Raw genomic sequence first — 15,789 nt, forward strand, 5'->3', positions numbered from 1 at the left:
ACACTTTAATTTTACAGAAGGGCTAAAAAATTTTCAGGAGACACCACAGACCACACCGTCGCGTCGCCAATATTTAGTAGAAAAAAATTATTATATCCATCATCTTTGTTCATCATGACTACCGTCGAGAAAATCAAGGCCATCGAGGAGGAGATGGCCAGAACGCAGAAGAATAAGGCCACCGAGAAGCATTTGGGTATGCTGAAGGCCAAGCTCGCCAAGCTAAAGAACGAGCTACTGAAGGATGCCAACTCTGGCGGAGGCGGAGGAGGACCAGGGTTCGACGTCAAGAAAACAGGAGAAACCATAGGATTCATTGGATTCCCATCCGTCGGTAAAAGTACTTTACTATCGAAACTCACAGGAACACACTCAGAGGCAGCAGCATACGAATTTACCACGCTTACCACGGTCCCAGGTGTTATTAGATATAAGGGAGCCAAGATCCAGATGCTGGATCTTCCTGGTATCATCGAAGGCGCCAAGGACGGCCGTGGTAGAGGTAAACAGGTTATTGCGGTGGCGCGGTCTTGTGACCTCATCTTCATTGTGCTGGACGTGAACAAGCCTTTGCAGCATAAAAAAATTATAGAGAGCGAGCTGGAAGGTTTTGGTATACGTTTGAACCAGTCACCGCCAGACATTTTGCTCAAGAAGAAAGAGAAGGGAGGAATCAATATCACAAGCACCGTGCCATTGACTAAGATCGACCACGACGAGATCAAGGCAGTGTTGCAGGAGTACAGAATGAACTCGTGCGACGTCCAGTTCCGTTGCGATGCCACCGTCGACGACTTAATTGACGTCATCGAGGCCAAGAATAGAAGATACATCCCGGCTATCTACGTGCTGAACAAAATCGACTCGTTCTCCATCGAAGAGTTGGACCTGCTTTACCGAATCCCCAACGCCGTTCCTATCTCTTCGGGGAGCGGCTGGAATTTGGACGAGCTGCTAGAAATGATGTGGGACAGACTCAAGCTTGTGCGGGTCTACACCAAACCAAAGGGTAAGCTGCCAGACTTTAACGATCCGGTGGTGCTTCGGGCCGGCAAATGCACGGTAGAGGATTTCTGTAATAAGATTCACAAGTCTCTGGTCGACGATTTCCGGTCGGCTCTTGTTTTTGGCACGAGCGTGAAGCACCAGCCGCAGTACGTGGGACTGAGCCACGTGCTGGAGGACGAGGACGTCATTACGATTTTGAAGAAATGATCATTCAGGAATCTATGTATAAAAGGGAGTTGCTGTTTTAAATATAGTAGGCCGCTAGCAGAAATGTGAGGATGAAGGTGATGTTGAAACTTGGTTTTTCGAAAATCATCTGTCTGACGTCAATTAAATGGGAGCCCATTTTAATGTAGCGAGTCCAAGGAATAGTAACGATTCCCCTTGAATTAAGGAACTGGACGCCGAGGTAGAAACTAAGGGATAAAAACACGAAAATAGAGCTCAATTTGCCCACCACCATGCCGCAGACTAGGCCACACATCGATCCGATGGACAGCTCCTGGTAGTCCAGCTTCCCTCCAAGAGATTTGTCATATTGAGGTTTCTGGGCGATGTCCTGAGCGGTACTTTCGAGCTGGAGCCGTTTTTGGTCGCCAAATGCCACCTCGTTCTTGATTTGGTTGTGATAAAGCCAGTAGCTCGAGATACCGAGCACGCCTAGCGAAACACCCAGTTTGGGCGCCAGCGGCCTGGCCATTGGTCTGGCCAACTGGTTAGAAATGAACCTGGTCCTAGGGACGGCCTTGGAAACGAAATTGGTCGTAATTGGGCTTGGTCTGAGTAGAAGTCTGGAAAACATTAGTGGAGAGAAATGTTCTGCTAGTTATACATAATTAATTGCTACCGCGCCCGACTTTTTATTCGATATAAATAATTTGTCATATTTTCACTTACTTCAAAAAAATGTCACTGATAACAGGTCTGTGGTCCGAGAGATAATACGAGTCGTCGTACCAATTTTCGCCAACCTTGTATCTGATAGCCTCCCAGTTGCTCGTGTTGCTGCCGAACTGGAAGTCGATCCTGCTAAAGGAGTCGACGTCATTCTTAAAACCGGTGAAAGTAGCGAGATTTCCAAGCCTGTTCTCGACAGGAGTTGCCTCGATCAAATCCAGGAACTCAAAGCCGGAACCCGAATGGTTGTATTTGGAGACGAATGTCGAATTCAGCCTGTCTATAGGAAACTCCAACCTCCCCGTAGTGATCTTGTACGCTCCGTTGGTTTCTCCGCTGACCTGGGAATTGAAGTCTCCGACCAGGAACACCGGGGCCTTTTTCGTTTCCTGCTCGTATGCCGCTCTGTACTTGATCAGCGCTGCACCCAGCCGTCTCTGGTCGTCCGACTGGTCGTCAAGATGCGCATTGATCACCACAAATTTGGTACCTCCTTTGTTGGTCTGAAAATAGCCAACGGTGCAAGAGCGGTAGGAGCCGGCGCCAGGATACTTCGAGGGCTCAAATGGCTCATCGCTCAGCCAGAATGTGTCGTTTGAAAGCAGCTTAATAGACTCTGGGTTGTAGAAAATCGCCTGGTATTCGCCCGCCTGCGCTCCGTCGTCCCTGCCCACACCGATATACGGCATGTCCAGGAGCTCCTTTAAGTCTTCAACTTGTCTATGGAGGCCCTCATTGACGGTAAACAGATCCACTTCGTTGAACAGGACCTCATTTTTGATGCCGATCCTGCGTGTCGACCATGGTTGCTCCGTGTCATCGGAGTAATACTTAGTCTGTGTGTCAATAGGAACGGTCTTGTTTAGAGCCGCAATTGTCTCGTCGACGGTGATATCGTTTGGCATGGAGTCGTATCTCAGATTCCAGCTCTGAATTCTAATTGTCCAGCCTGCCTGTGTAGAGCGGGGATAAACCATGATTAGCACAGCTATCAAGAAAATGAGAGCAAGTATTTTGACTCTAGCAGTAGAATTGGCAGTGGTGATCATTTTGCTTCATGGGCCATCTGTGTTTATATAGTGCATCAGTGAGCGCTGATTGTCTCTTTACCCCCTTGCAAGGCAATATGGTTGCACGTTTTCCGACACGATTAAAAAGATAATTTTGTTTTTTTGTTCAAAAAAATCTTCCACGTGGAAATCTTCATCTCTAGCCCCATTTGGGAACACAGCGGGACGCCACACGGGCTTCTACTTGCACAATGAGCACACAGACCACGGCATATTCGGACACGAAAGCCGGAACAGCCTCTTCGTCCGTCCAGAAGGTGTCCAACGGCCAGGACATAACAGCCGCATCGGTACCCTCTAAAGAAGAAATACAGCTGGAGTTGCTGAAACTGGAGAAGTCGTTACAGCAGGCAACGTCTCTGCACCAGCTAGTGAGACTACTAGGGCAGATTGACTCGAAACAGCAGCAACTAGACTACATTCTTCACAGATTCACAAACAAACGGTATGTGGCCCACGGCTCGTCGATTCGCGCGTTGGAGATCAGCAGAGTGGAGCTGTCGACCACGCTAAGCCATTCTCGATCGCTCAAGAAAATTATGGAGAACGCGTCGGCGCTGAGCTCGAAAATCACCGAGAGAGTGAGACTGCTCGACTCGGAAAAATCAAAAATCAAGGCTACCAAGGATTACGTGGAAAATGTCAGAACATTGAAGTACGAGGTTCAAAAAGCGGACGCAGCAATCAAACAGCAGGACTGGCTCGTAGCGGCCTCATCGATCAACGCCGTCCGTAACCTCCCTCCTGGTCTGATTAACGACGAGTTTGTCGAATTTATTGTCCCCACTAGCGACCTGCCTGAGATGCCGAGCGTCCTGCTTGATTCTTGGATTTCAGAGCTGAACAATATATTTCTGAGCGAGTTTAACGAGGCTGCTGCCAAGAGGGATGTGCAGAGGCTCACCTATTTCTTTCAACTGTTCCCCCTCATCGGCAAGAGCGACGTCGGGCTCAGCTGCTACTCGAGATTTATTTGCAATATTATAAGCGACCAATCAAGGACCAATTTGAGAAGCGTGCAAGGAAAGGACGTGCATTCGAGCTTCTATGCGCAGGTATTGTTCCAGCTGTACCAAACCATTGCCGATATTGTTCACCAGCATTCGCGCATCATCACCAAATACTACGGGAAAAATGTGCTCCCGAAAGTTCTGAGCGCAATACAGACGGAATGTGATCTTCAGAGCGGCCTGATTTTTGACACCTTCTGGGATGCAAAAAACCTGGATAGAGCGATCAGCGATATCACTAACTACGGGTATCCGATTCTTGTCGGGTCGATTCTGAGGAATATTCAGACAGACGAGGAATTACAGGACGACAATGTGGTCATTTCTCTTGCTGAGGTTTCAAGTCTGATCGACGAGCTTTCTGCAATGCTGAATCATTGGGCAATGTACTGCAAGTTTTTTGTCGTCTCCTGGAACGACGCCAGCGACACAGCTAACCACGCGGACGCTGTTTATCCGCAGCCTTTGCTGTTGAGTACGTTCATGGAAAAAATTCACAAAAAAATCACCAGAAGCTTTGACCAGCTCTGCACGTTTGCCATCAGAAGAACTATAGAAAAGGCGTTTCTTCTAGAAAACCTCCCCGACATTACTCCACAGCTCCAGCTCTGTGTGAGATACCTAGCATTAGTCACAAAGGCCAACGCATCCACCAATCAGTCACTACTCTCCCTAACTCCAGAGGACCCGCCAGTAACATCGATGGTCGAAGATATCACCATCTCGTTGAACCTGATCATGTTGCAGACTATCACCACTGGAGAATTTTTCACGATCAAAAACATGATGTCCAACACGAGGAGAATTCTCGAGAACGACTTCCTTAATATCATGAAGAAGAAACTTACCGATTCGCAGCCTAGAGCAAACTCAGTCTTGCTCACGCCTCAAGCTATCCAGTCTTTGCATGCCAATAGCCGGACAAGTCTGCCTATCAACCAAAAGGGAGGCTCTTCGAATCTCATGACTCCCAGAAGCGGCACTCCGCCAATCGGAGGGAAGGACATTAATTCTGGAAACCTGTTCATGAAAAGTGCTACTTCCGCATTGAACGCAGCCATGAACTTGAGCGGTGTTGAGACAGAGACGTCAGACAAGTTGCAACAATTTGTCATTGTGCTTAACTCGATCAGCGTTTTCCAACAGTATTTGGACAAATTGTCTAAGAATTTGGTGACGAAGCTCGAAAACGACAATCTCTTGATCGTGGACGATCAGGAGTTTAGTCAAGTCCGCGCATCCATGGAAAGGGACCCTAACACGGATATACAGCTTCGTGTGGATCTTAACAACCGCGAGGGGACCGAAGATAATCCGTCAGTTAGAGACAGGCTGAAATCGGTGGTGACGACGTTGAGCACATCCTTCATCGAAAAATCAGACGTTGTGCTCAAAGAGAACATAAAGACAATTTTCAACCAGAATTTCCGGTTCAAGCTGAGCAGAATGGTCAACGATGTGCTGAAAGAGACCGACTATCTGATCTCCTCCGATATTCTGGCTCTGAGCTCAACTTCGGAGGTCATGGTCAACTTCATCAGGGAATGGAACTCGTTGATCATTCCGTATCTCACCATATTCACCAGAGCGAACTTCCAAGTCTTGCTACAACTGGTGGTGCAGAATTTGGCGTCGGCAATGGAAAATAAAATTTGGTCCATGGAGAGAAAATGCAACGAATTGGGAGCAGCAAAGCTGGAAAAAGACGTGTCAACCATTATCAGCGAGGTCACGAAGTACGACTACAGTCTACGGGACAATTTCATCCGGATCACCCAGATAGTCATGATGCTGGGGCTGGACGACGACGACGAGGTGGAGGAACTTAACGATCTCGAATGGGCCCTGACTCCCGCAGAGCGCAGCAGGGCAAGAAATTTAAGAATAGATAGAAAATAATGTAATATTGTACAATGCTATATGCTCTATATTTGCAATCCGTCGTGATTGTCCGTCTTTTCCGCCTCGCGTTGTTGCTGTTCGAGCTTGGCCTTCCGTCCCGCAATGATCTGTTCGTCTGTTCGTATCTTGAAGCGGCCTTGAATCATGGCTGGGTTGAACTTTGGATGGCTCAGCTCGCACTCAGGGCCCTTGGGACAAAATCCGGTAAGATACAGCGGACACATGACTTTGCGAACATGTCTTCTCTGGCATTTGGGCCCGTCTGGACAGTATCCCAGGTTCGAGTAGTTGTAACATTCAGCGATCTTCGATTGCGGGTCAACGTGGAGGTAAATGCACTCCGGCGACTGTGTGCACACTCCGTTCTGCGAGTAGTACGCGCACTCGGGCATACGTTGGAGGTTATATTCGTGCAAAAAGTCGCAATCGTCGCCCATCTTGCACAGTCCCCGCAGCCAGTACTTGCACACGATCTTGTTGTTAAATATCTTGGAAGGGTGCTTATTTTCGCAGTCGTTGCCGTTGGGACACTTTCCCGACTGCAGCCAAAATTCGCAGATCGGTCTGTCTGGGTTGAGGCCAAAACCGTACTGTCTGCGCAAATAGGGCTCAAACTTGAAAGTTGCCTTGTCAGACCCCACGTTAAACATCCCCAACGCAGGCATCATCCCCAGCGGCGGCATTATTGGCGGCGCCAGGGGCATTGACGGGTTCTGAGACGACGCCATTAATGATTAGAAATAAAATATATATATTTATTTCATTTTCGCCATTTAACCAGGGTCGTGCAAAACGCAAACTTTATAACCGTACTATACACCGTATCCAATATACACTCGCACAGAACTCCTGCTCCAGTCAATGTCGTCTGAAAATCTCCCAATACTTGTCCACCATCGTGCACCCTATGAATTTGCCCAGTCGCACAATCTTCTCCTGTCTGCTGAGCCTGCCAGCTTCCGAGCCCTGGCTGCCCAACAGCTCGTAGTTGACCAGGTACTGGTCGAGGGCGGCGTTGGTGCAGTTAAATAGCGCGTAGATGTTCACCAGCAGCGGCAGACCTGCCTCGTCGTTTGCCGGGTCGACTCCGTTCGCGAAAGGAATCAGGTCGTACGCCTGTTCCAGCCCTGTGCCCCTGTTCTCGTTTAACGATCTGGCCAGTCTCTGCTCGATTCGCACAGCCGTGCGGGCCTGCTGTCTCATCTGCTGGTACAGAACCTGCTGTGTCTGAACGACTGTTTGCATCACGTGCTGAACCTGGTACAGTTGGGGCTGGTGGGCCGCGATTTGCTGCACCATCTGCTGGGCGCTGTACAGTAGAGCCTCGAGCTGATCGGCCTGTTTTTGCACCGACCTCTGGGTCGACCCATTACCCTGCATGTCCAGACGGTACAGCGGTGTCTGTATGGCGATCGACCTCGAAATCGAGTCAGAGTAGTCGTGTCCTGAGAGAGAACCTGCGTGTCCGTTAGAGGACGCAGACGAGGTGGAGCCCCCGCCGGCCGAGCCTCCGCCGTTGTTGACCATGATCCCGTTCCCCTGAAGCATCGAATTTGGCGCTGCATACCCGGCAGGTCCTAGGTCGGTTGGCGTTGTGAGACCGATGTCCAGCGAGCCTGTTCTGTCGGCAGCACCCGAAGCAGCGGACTCTGTGCTGGAGTCCTTGGTCTGCGACGGCGACGGTTGCTGTTGCGCCATGCGGGACCTCTGTGCGTCGGCGTTCTTGACGAGATCGTTAGGCGCAGCCCCAAAAGGCCGGCGAGTGATGGCCGATTCGGGCTGTCCCAGACGATGGGTTTTGTTTATATGCCGGGCCAGATTCGTGGGCCCGTTCCTGCTGGAGTACCGGAACGTCTTGTCACAGTGCATGCATTGAACGTTGGAAAACCCGTTTTCGTTCGAGATGTGTCTGTAATGCTGCCACACCCAACTATTTGGAGGCCGAGGCATGATGGGTATGGGTTAGATGATAATTTTATTTTTCAGCTAAAAAAATTAACTAGGCACGATAAATGAGAAAAGTTTAGGTCGCTCTACATCTATCGATCTTTGCGCTCTCGCACCATAATCTTGCGACGGCGCATCGTCTCCTTGTTCCAGAACTCGTTTCTGTACAATTCCCACTGCTCGCGGATGTCGGTGCTGAAAACGCGCGGATTCAAGACAACCTTCACATCGGTGACGCCGCCGTTCGAGGTCGCAAGCTTGATCTCGAGCTCCACAAGCCAGTTGCGGAACTTTGCGACCGAGCTCACTCGCACCACTTTCGAGAGGTACACCGTCTGCATTTTCAGCGCGCGAATCGGGATCAGAAAGCACGACTTGAGCACCACCAGCAGAGCATCGTACATCCCGACTCGCACCTTCACCAGTCTGATGTTGAGCTGTCGCAGGCCCTTGTTAGTGATCACCACAAACTTGCGTGGTCGCACAATTGTCCGATGGTACTCTCCGCTTAGATAGAACAACAGCAGTGTCACAACGTCGATAATGAATACAATTTGCGTAGCAAACCGGATGTAGCTGGAGTCGACCGTCGAGAGCAGCCGGTAACCGCTCAAAAACAGCACCACGATCATGCTGATGAAAAAAGAAAAGTACTTCCGTCGCAAAAGCTTCTGCTCCACGTTCTGCTGCCGCAGCGACTCCTCCAGTATGAGCAGGTTTTTAAATATTTTAGCCGTTTGGGAAATTTCAGATCCTGAGCCAGATTCGGGAGCACCGTCTCTGGTGCGCGACCGCGACGACCCCGAACGCTTGTTCTGCGGCGTGCTGCTTCGACGGCGGCTAGGCCGGCTCGGCGTCTTCGTGTGCTCGTTCTCGCTCTCTGTGTAGTTACTGTAATCGTTGTTGGACTTCAGCGAGAGGTCGCTGGCACGTCGACTTTTCTTTGTCGAGAGCGGCGTATCCAACGCGCGTCCCCGCAGCTCGCCAAATGATTCTCTGTGCTGCGAGAAGTACGAATCTGAGGAAATCGTGAAAAGCTCGGGAGCATTGATGTCCCTGTCTGATCCGAGCGACCACACGTCAGAGTCCGACGAGCAGGCGATGTCGTCCTCCTTCTCGTTGATTCGCGGCAACAGCGACGGCGAAATTGTCGGCGAGCTCGGCGGCGACGCGACGGGCTCCATATCGGATGGTAATTCCGCCGCGGGCGGGTCCTGGCACTTTTTGTTGGACATGGAAATATTTATGAATTTTTATTTTCTATTTATTTCCTATATATTTTCCATATTTTTTCCCATCTTGTGCTCTAGATGCTAAATTACATGGAATACATACAAAAATGCTTTTACATCTCGACTCTGTGGAATCGCGACAACTCGTATGAGAGCTTCCTTGCCACGTCCAGACAGGTGCTGGACTTCCCGATACCCTCGGGGTTTAGCATGACCGTGTCCTCGAAGAATACTGAAAACAGCTTCACCTCCATATCCATCTCGCAGCTCGGAGAGCTCGCGGGCTCGCTCTCGTACATGTACAGCTCTGTTGATCTTGCTTCCGCATATAACGACACAGCCTCTGTTTCGCTACAGTCCATGTTTGAAGGATATCGTTTACTTTCGTCGCCCAGGATTTCAAACTATAGCCAAAGACCGACACTGCTGTACGGAAAAATGTATTTCCCGTCGCAATTTCTGGAGGGCATGTTCATCAAACGGCTCTCTGAGAACTCTCAGCTGCTAATCAAGTTCATCAACACGCCCAAGCTGAACAAGCTGTACAACTCTACGACCATAATGAACATCTGCTACCAACGCCAAACACCCAAGTCTGCGCAGGAGTACGTTTTCTCCACCAACGAGGCGCTTTTTGGCCTTCGATACATATACAATCTGGGCGCACCCACGCCGGCGGCAGACGCGTCGCTGTTTTCCGTTGGTTGCGAGCTGTGGTGCGCTGCCCAGTCGCTGGCTCCCGGAATGTCGACGGGACTTCGCTACTCCACACACCTCACGTCCTCTGGCAAACCACTCACGATGACTCTGGTTATCAACCCGCTGCTGGGCTCGATCGAGTCCACGTACGCCATCAAGACCAGCGTTTTGTCGACCTTTGTGTCAAAATACAACTTCAACGTGTACTCGTACGAGAGCGATCTGTCGCTAGGATGTCATCTGTGGCGACTGTCGGACGAAAACAAGTCTGTGACGGACGAACGCTTTAACAGGCTGAAAACCGAGCAACAGCAAGAACTGGTGGACAATTTCATGCACATCGACCCGGCACACATGCTGTCGGAGACTAACTCCACCAGATTATTTATCAGCCAGCACCAGACGTCGGACTTTAGCAGCAGTCTCAAATGCGCCACCAGCTTGAACAAACAGCAAATCAGCCTCCTCTGGGAGGGGCGTTTTAAAGATTGGCTGTTGTCGACAGGCGTCAAGTTCGACTACAAAGACATGAATCCCAGAAGTCTTGGGTACGGACTAGAACTCCAATTTTCGTCTTAATATACACTCTATCTACTCAGGGAACAACATGCTCTCCACAGCCTTGGCGGCCTTGTCGTCGTCGCCGGACATCATCGAGTCGTCAAGCTGCAGTTTGTTCTGGGCCAGTTGCAAAATGTTCTCCTCGATAGTGTCTCTGCAAATTATTCTGTAAACGTTGACCTCCTTGGTCTGGCCGACTCGGTGAGCACGGTCCTCTGCCTGCTTGTCGTCATGGGGGTTGAAAGACTGGTCGAATATGATAACATTGTTGGCACAGACCAAATTGATACCAAAACCACCTGCCTTGGTACTTAGCAGCATCACAGGCACATCGTCAGCCTCGTAAAATTTGTCGATGATTCCCTGTCTTTCGTCAACAGAGGTCTGTCCGTCCAGTCGCAGGAACTTGATCTGGTTCAAACTAAGCACCATTTCGAGGATATCGAGCACCTGGGTAAATAAGGAGAAAACCAGCACTTTTTCTCCCTTCTCGGTCACCTTGTTAATAAGTTGCAGCATTTTTCTCACCTTTCCACTTTGGTAGTACGCCTCGTTGTCTAATTGGAACGAGGCCAGCTGCTTGGAGTACGTGTGGCACAGTCTATTCAGCTCAAAATCGGACATAACTTGCATGTCCTCAAAAATGTAGTCTCTATTGGCATTGTAATAATCGTCGCTCTTCATGATTTCTCGCGCCATCTTCTTTAATTTTGAGTCCTGGTAATATGTTCTGAAAAGCAGCGGGTGCAAAGCAGCCTTACGCAGCTGCATCACCACATTCGACGCCGACAGCGACACCGCTGCCTTTGGCAATTTCCGTAGTTCGTCTGGACTCATCAGCTTCCGTCTCTCTCTCTCAGCCTTGGCCTCGCGAGCCTTCTGGATCTCCTGCTGATAAACGTTCTTTTGATACTCATCCAGATCACAGTACTCAATGTGATGATGTTTGGCCGGCAGATGCTGCATCACTTGGTCCTTCTTTCTTCGCAGCACAAACGGTGCCATCATGGCACGGGCGTTGGTGATTGCCTGCTGCGAAAGTAGCGGGTTGTAATTCTCCTCGTCGTCCGCGTCACCGTCCTCGGTCTCGCGTTTGTGGGTCGATTTGGTGGACGCCTTTTGATCAAAGAGAACTAGAAGATCTTCGCGCTTCTCGTGGAATATGCCGGGCAAAATAAATGCAAGCAGAGAGATCAGCTCTCTCAGGTTGTTCTGCAGCGGAGTGCCGGTCAAAAGCAGCCGGAAACGTGCACCCAGCTTCATCAGCTTAGTATATCTATCGGAATTCGAATTTTTCAGCATATGGCCCTCATCGTAGACGATCACGTTGAAGTTCCTGCTTCTCAAGAAGGACTGGTCGTACTTATGGCCGGTGGCAAGCGTGTACGTTGTCACCAGGACGTCGTAGTCACCATTATACATCAGCTCCTCTCTCAGTTCTGCTCTGGCGCTTTGGCTGCCATAGTACGGTATTACCTTGAGAGACGGAGAAAACTTCTGGAACTCTCTGAGCCAATTTTCCAGTGTGGAAGACGGAACAATCACCAGATGCGGGCCGTCAAAAGACTGCTGTTTGAGATACGTCAAAAATGCAATCACCTGCAACGTCTTTCCCAAGCCCATCTCGTCGGCAAGAATACAGGAGAGTCTTTTTTGGTACAACAGGTTCAGCCAGTTCATTCCCACAATCTGGTAGTTTTTCAGCTCGAATCCGTCTGCCATCAATTTTGGCTTGTGCCTGTAGTAGTCAACTTTAACCAGAGGCGGTCTTCCGCGCGGTCTGCCGCTTGTTTTGGACATTTTTAGAGTGAACTCCCTGTCCTCCATATCGTCGTCAGAAGTGAGCGCCTCGTAGCTTTCGTTCTTGCTCTGGGAGTTCTCGTTGGAAAACAGGGTCTTGTCTGACATGTTGTCGTCACTCTGTTCGCTCTTCACGTCGATATCAACGATCTCCAGCTCTCCCTTGTCGTTGTAAACCTCTGCACCCCATTTATGGATAGCATGGGTGATGCTGTTTCCATGTGTTTGGCACTTCTTGATCAGCGAGTCAACTGCCGCATACCCTTTCAGCTTTTTAATAGTGGTTTCCAGGATCTTCTCTCCAACAGCCTTCTTTTTCACCACTCTTTTCTTCTGTGTACTTGTAGAGTTTTCTTTTTCTGCAAAATCAAAATTCTCCACCTCCTCGAGCGACTTGAACGGCCTGCTGTCTATTAACGCCTGTGCAACCGAAGGAGGGACACCAGCAATGTCAACGACGTCCCGTTTCTCGCCAGTGTTGAGGAAATGCAGCACCTTCTCATCAAACTCTAGATCCATAGCTTCTTCGACTTCAGACTCCTCCATGCTGTCGTCGTCAACTTCTTCGGGCTCTTCATCATCAAGAACAATCGGCTCATTGTCACTGTCAGACAGTGACACCGCTCCACGCTTGGAATCTCTGGTTCCACGCACAAGCTTCCGTTTCTTGACAGGAACTGGCTCTGGCTCCCTTTTGGTTTGAACGTTTCCGTATCTCTGTAAAATACTAGATGCCTTTTGTAGCTTCACCTTGGAGGAAAGCACATCATTCTCTGGCTTTATGGGCGATGATGAAGAAAGCACTATTTTTTTGAGGAGAGACTATCTGTGCCACGCCTATCGGGTAGCCGTCTGAAGGCTTTGATCCAACCCCCTGTGGCAGTGAACTCAAGTATGCGGCAGCTTCTCTTAATGACCCTTTTGTCTTCAGGGCCGAAAGCACGGTTGCCTGCGACAAATGGGGGAACTTATTTTTCAGCGCCGTGAAACTGCGTTTGAGATCTGAAGAAAGCGCGCCTTTAGGAGGAGCAAGCGGCTCATGCGAAAACTTCGCGCCCAGCGAGCTGCTGGGCATATAGGAGAATCGCTCTCTCAAACTAGGAAGACGAGTAGTAATCTGGATAGGAGAGGAGGCCGGTTCTGTGGACTGTGATCTGACCCTGATGGGCGACGAGTCAGGGACCTGGACAGGAGACTCCTCAGAGCCCCCCGACAGTCTCCGATTGGTTTTCGCGTCCTCTATAATTATGCTATCGTCAGTCATCGGTCGGTCTGGACGAAAAGCGACAAGAAACTCTGGATGTGGTTTTTGTTAAACGCGATTGAAAAAACGAGAGCAAGACGCTTTTTAGCTAAATTAATTTTTTTTTCTCTCGACGCGTCGATCCTTATTTATCGCGTCGGATTCAGCTAATGACCTATCATCTCTACGTCTGCGGCTCCAACGGAAGCTTCCAGCTCGGGCTCGACGACGATGAGGACCGCCACCGGCTTGAATGTGCGCAATTCCAAACGGAAATAGGCCGCACGGTAGACCTAGACATTAGGCCCATTAAAGTTGCCTGCGGCGGAAACCACACGCTCGTGCTTCTGGAGAACGGACAGGTTTACGGGGCTGGCTCAAGCCGTTATGGACAGCTGGCCTGTTTCCAAGAATCCTTGCCGATTTTTCAAAAGCTTGATCTCCCGTTCAAGATCAAAGACGTGGTAGCTGGCTGGAATTACACCGTTTTTATTTCAGCATATGACGAGGTATATACTTGCGGACAGGGCCTTACAGGCGAGCTGGGACTCGGAAAAACTCATCTTCAGTCTCTACCCGCCAAAATAGAGCTGCCAGACAACGGCCGCATTGTCAAGGCGGGGTCATCGCTCCATAACGTTGTCCTTCAGTTTGAGAACGGAGAGCTCTATGGCTTTGGAAATAATAAAAAAGGCCAGCTGCTCGACGGACCGAAAGTGCTGTGGACACCCACAAGGCTTCCTATACGCGCTCGCGATTTTGCGCTGGCGCGAGATTTCGCTGTGTTTTCCAGCGACGGGCGACTGCTGCTCCAAGGCAAAGACCAGTACGGAATAGCAGAACGGCTCCAGACTGTTGGCCAAATAGACCGCATTTGGGCCATGTGGAGCTCTGTGCATCTTCTTTCTGGCCGGCAGCTTGTCTCGTACGGGAACAACTCGCACGGCCAGCTGGTTCTGCCCACTACAATCGGCACGCCCGTAAAGATTGCCATTGGAAGCGAACACGGTCTTTTGGCTGAAAAATTCAGAGTATTCGCCTGGGGATGGGGAGAGCACGGGAACTGTGGCCAACACCAGAAAGAAAAAACAGGCGTCACGTTCGACTACATGAACGAGATCTACACCGAACAACATGTCGTCGTGGATGTCTTTGCCGGCTGCGCAACGACGTGGGTGGTTGTCCGGTGCAGCGAGAATGTGTAGCTGTCTCCTCAGATTCTTTCCCATATTCATCTATGTTTTGCGAATAAGGCAAACGAAAGATGGAAAATATGTTCTGGGACGTTATTCTAGGAACAGTTGTATCGACGGGCGGGGAACAATAACCCCCGTCCATCTTCTTTACCATCCATATAAAAAATTAAGAAAAAAAAATTCATGACAACAATCTATTCTAAAATACACATGCAGTTCACTCCTCCATTCTGGCCGGCGATCTGTCTCTATTTTTCAGGAAGTCCGGGAACAAGTCTTCCTCGTCGTCGCGGTTTCCTTTTCTCGGTTGCTGTCTCTCTCTGTATCTGTCACGACCCCTTTCGCTTCTCCCTCTCGAGGAACCTCTTGGCGGGCCTCTCGATCTTGGGCCGTCCCATCTTCCAGAAACCTCCAATTTTCGGTGGGAATCGCCATCCTGCTCCTCCACAGGCCCAGTGTCCTCGCCTGTGATCAGGTCGGGCCCTCTGTTGCGGGCTCCACCTCGTCCTGCTTTGTAGTTGCGGTATGTTCTCTTTCTCTGAGTCGGCTCCGGCTCGCCGTGGATCAGATAGTAGCGCGAGTAGTTTCTGGCACCCTTGACCTTTCTGTCTCCCCAGTAGCTCTGTCTTATTGAGAGTCTGACGTTCTGGTCGTTGAAGCCAGGATCGTTGCTGATGTATTCCATGGCGCCACGTTCCTGTTCAGGAGAAAGACCGTCAGACACCTCAGACAGCAGGCTCAGTGCCTCCAAGGCAGCGTCGGGCTGTTCAAACACAATGTTGATTTTCTTGTCGTCCACCCATTCGAGAGTGTAGTTAAACTTGGCATACGCTTCCCTGTTCTCGAATTTGAGGTCTGGCTTCAAAAAAGAGTCAATGTACAGCTTGATTGCCCTCGTGTCCAGCTCGTCGACGCCCGAAAGAAGCAACGACCCCGGCCTGAGCTCGTTTGGGTCGTGTTCCTCAGGTTCCATCGAAACGCGTTCAGGAGACGCTGATGGCGCTGTCTGCTCGGTCTCACCTATGTGTGCAAGGTGTGGGGGCAGCTCTGCGGTCTCGACGTCCATTTGGTCGTCATCGTCCACCACAGTGGTCAGCTTGGTTGCGAAGTCAGACATGGAAGATTAAATGTTTTTCGGATTGGAAAGTGCACGACAAAGAGCCTGAGAAGCAAGGTGGACGATACTGGCTGGGAATCAGCTGCGAAGGGAAGAAAGAGCTGGGC

The 15,789-nt window shown here is 50.1% G+C and overlaps 11 protein-coding genes across 11 annotated transcripts; 4 read left to right on the plus strand and 7 right to left on the minus strand.

Moving 5' to 3' along the window:
• Positions 1-114: 114 nt before the first annotated feature.
• HPODL_03946 (Ribosome-interacting GTPase 1) lies at positions 115-1,215 on the plus strand (the record flags this gene model as incomplete). Its single annotated transcript, XM_014078724.1, has 1 exon — positions 115-1,215. One exon carries the CDS (start codon positions 115-117, stop codon positions 1,213-1,215), a length of 1,101 nt encoding a protein of 366 aa, XP_013934199.1.
• A 37-nt stretch (positions 1,216-1,252) lies between these two features.
• Positions 1,253-1,810, minus strand: HPODL_05241 (uncharacterized protein; the record flags this gene model as incomplete). The annotated part of the gene is made up of 1 exon (XM_014078725.1): positions 1,253-1,810. The coding sequence occupies one exon, from the start codon at positions 1,808-1,810 to the stop codon at positions 1,253-1,255; it is 558 nt and encodes a 185-aa protein (XP_013934200.1).
• Positions 1,811-1,901: 91 nt separating this feature from the next.
• Positions 1,902-2,954, minus strand: HPODL_05242 (uncharacterized protein; the record flags this gene model as incomplete). Its single annotated transcript, XM_014078726.1, has 1 exon — positions 1,902-2,954. The coding sequence occupies one exon, from the start codon at positions 2,952-2,954 to the stop codon at positions 1,902-1,904; it is 1,053 nt and encodes a 350-aa protein (XP_013934201.1).
• A 212-nt stretch (positions 2,955-3,166) lies between these two features.
• On the plus strand, positions 3,167-5,884 carry HPODL_03948 (Conserved oligomeric Golgi complex subunit 4; the record flags this gene model as incomplete). The annotated part of the gene is made up of 1 exon (XM_014078727.1): positions 3,167-5,884. One exon carries the CDS (start codon positions 3,167-3,169, stop codon positions 5,882-5,884), a length of 2,718 nt encoding a protein of 905 aa, XP_013934202.1.
• Positions 5,885-5,910: 26 nt separating this feature from the next.
• On the minus strand, positions 5,911-6,615 carry HPODL_03949 (mRNA 3'-end-processing protein YTH1; the record flags this gene model as incomplete). The annotated part of the gene is made up of 1 exon (XM_014078728.1): positions 5,911-6,615. One exon carries the CDS (start codon positions 6,613-6,615, stop codon positions 5,911-5,913), a length of 705 nt encoding a protein of 234 aa, XP_013934203.1.
• Positions 6,616-6,745: 130 nt separating this feature from the next.
• On the minus strand, positions 6,746-7,837 carry HPODL_03950 (uncharacterized protein; the record flags this gene model as incomplete). The annotated part of the gene is made up of 1 exon (XM_014078729.1): positions 6,746-7,837. The coding sequence occupies one exon, from the start codon at positions 7,835-7,837 to the stop codon at positions 6,746-6,748; it is 1,092 nt and encodes a 363-aa protein (XP_013934204.1).
• An 89-nt stretch (positions 7,838-7,926) lies between these two features.
• HPODL_03951 (Sporulation-specific protein SPO7) lies at positions 7,927-9,069 on the minus strand (the record flags this gene model as incomplete). The annotated part of the gene is made up of 1 exon (XM_014078730.1): positions 7,927-9,069. One exon carries the CDS (start codon positions 9,067-9,069, stop codon positions 7,927-7,929), a length of 1,143 nt encoding a protein of 380 aa, XP_013934205.1.
• Positions 9,070-9,144: 75 nt separating this feature from the next.
• On the plus strand, positions 9,145-10,344 carry HPODL_03952 (putative mitochondrial inheritance component Mdm10p; the record flags this gene model as incomplete). The annotated part of the gene is made up of 1 exon (XM_014078731.1): positions 9,145-10,344. The coding sequence occupies one exon, from the start codon at positions 9,145-9,147 to the stop codon at positions 10,342-10,344; it is 1,200 nt and encodes a 399-aa protein (XP_013934206.1).
• Positions 10,345-10,356: 12 nt separating this feature from the next.
• HPODL_03953 (Protein whose overexpression affects chromosome stability, potential Cdc28p substrate) lies at positions 10,357-13,390 on the minus strand (the record flags this gene model as incomplete). Its single annotated transcript, XM_014078732.1, has 2 exons — positions 10,357-12,903; positions 12,950-13,390. The coding sequence occupies 2 exons, from the start codon at positions 13,388-13,390 to the stop codon at positions 10,357-10,359; spliced, it is 2,988 nt and encodes a 995-aa protein (XP_013934207.1).
• A 149-nt stretch (positions 13,391-13,539) lies between these two features.
• HPODL_03954 (Protein ATS1) lies at positions 13,540-14,574 on the plus strand (the record flags this gene model as incomplete). Its single annotated transcript, XM_014078733.1, has 1 exon — positions 13,540-14,574. The coding sequence occupies one exon, from the start codon at positions 13,540-13,542 to the stop codon at positions 14,572-14,574; it is 1,035 nt and encodes a 344-aa protein (XP_013934208.1).
• A 208-nt stretch (positions 14,575-14,782) lies between these two features.
• HPODL_03955 (uncharacterized protein) lies at positions 14,783-15,682 on the minus strand (the record flags this gene model as incomplete). The annotated part of the gene is made up of 1 exon (XM_014078734.1): positions 14,783-15,682. The coding sequence occupies one exon, from the start codon at positions 15,680-15,682 to the stop codon at positions 14,783-14,785; it is 900 nt and encodes a 299-aa protein (XP_013934209.1).
• Between the last annotated feature and the right edge of the window lie 107 nt (positions 15,683-15,789).

Source organism: Ogataea parapolymorpha, chromosome V, assembly GCF_000187245.1.
Source record: "Ogataea parapolymorpha DL-1 chromosome V, whole genome shotgun sequence".
NCBI classification, from domain to species: Eukaryota; Fungi; Ascomycota; class Pichiomycetes; order Pichiales; family Pichiaceae; genus Ogataea; species Ogataea parapolymorpha.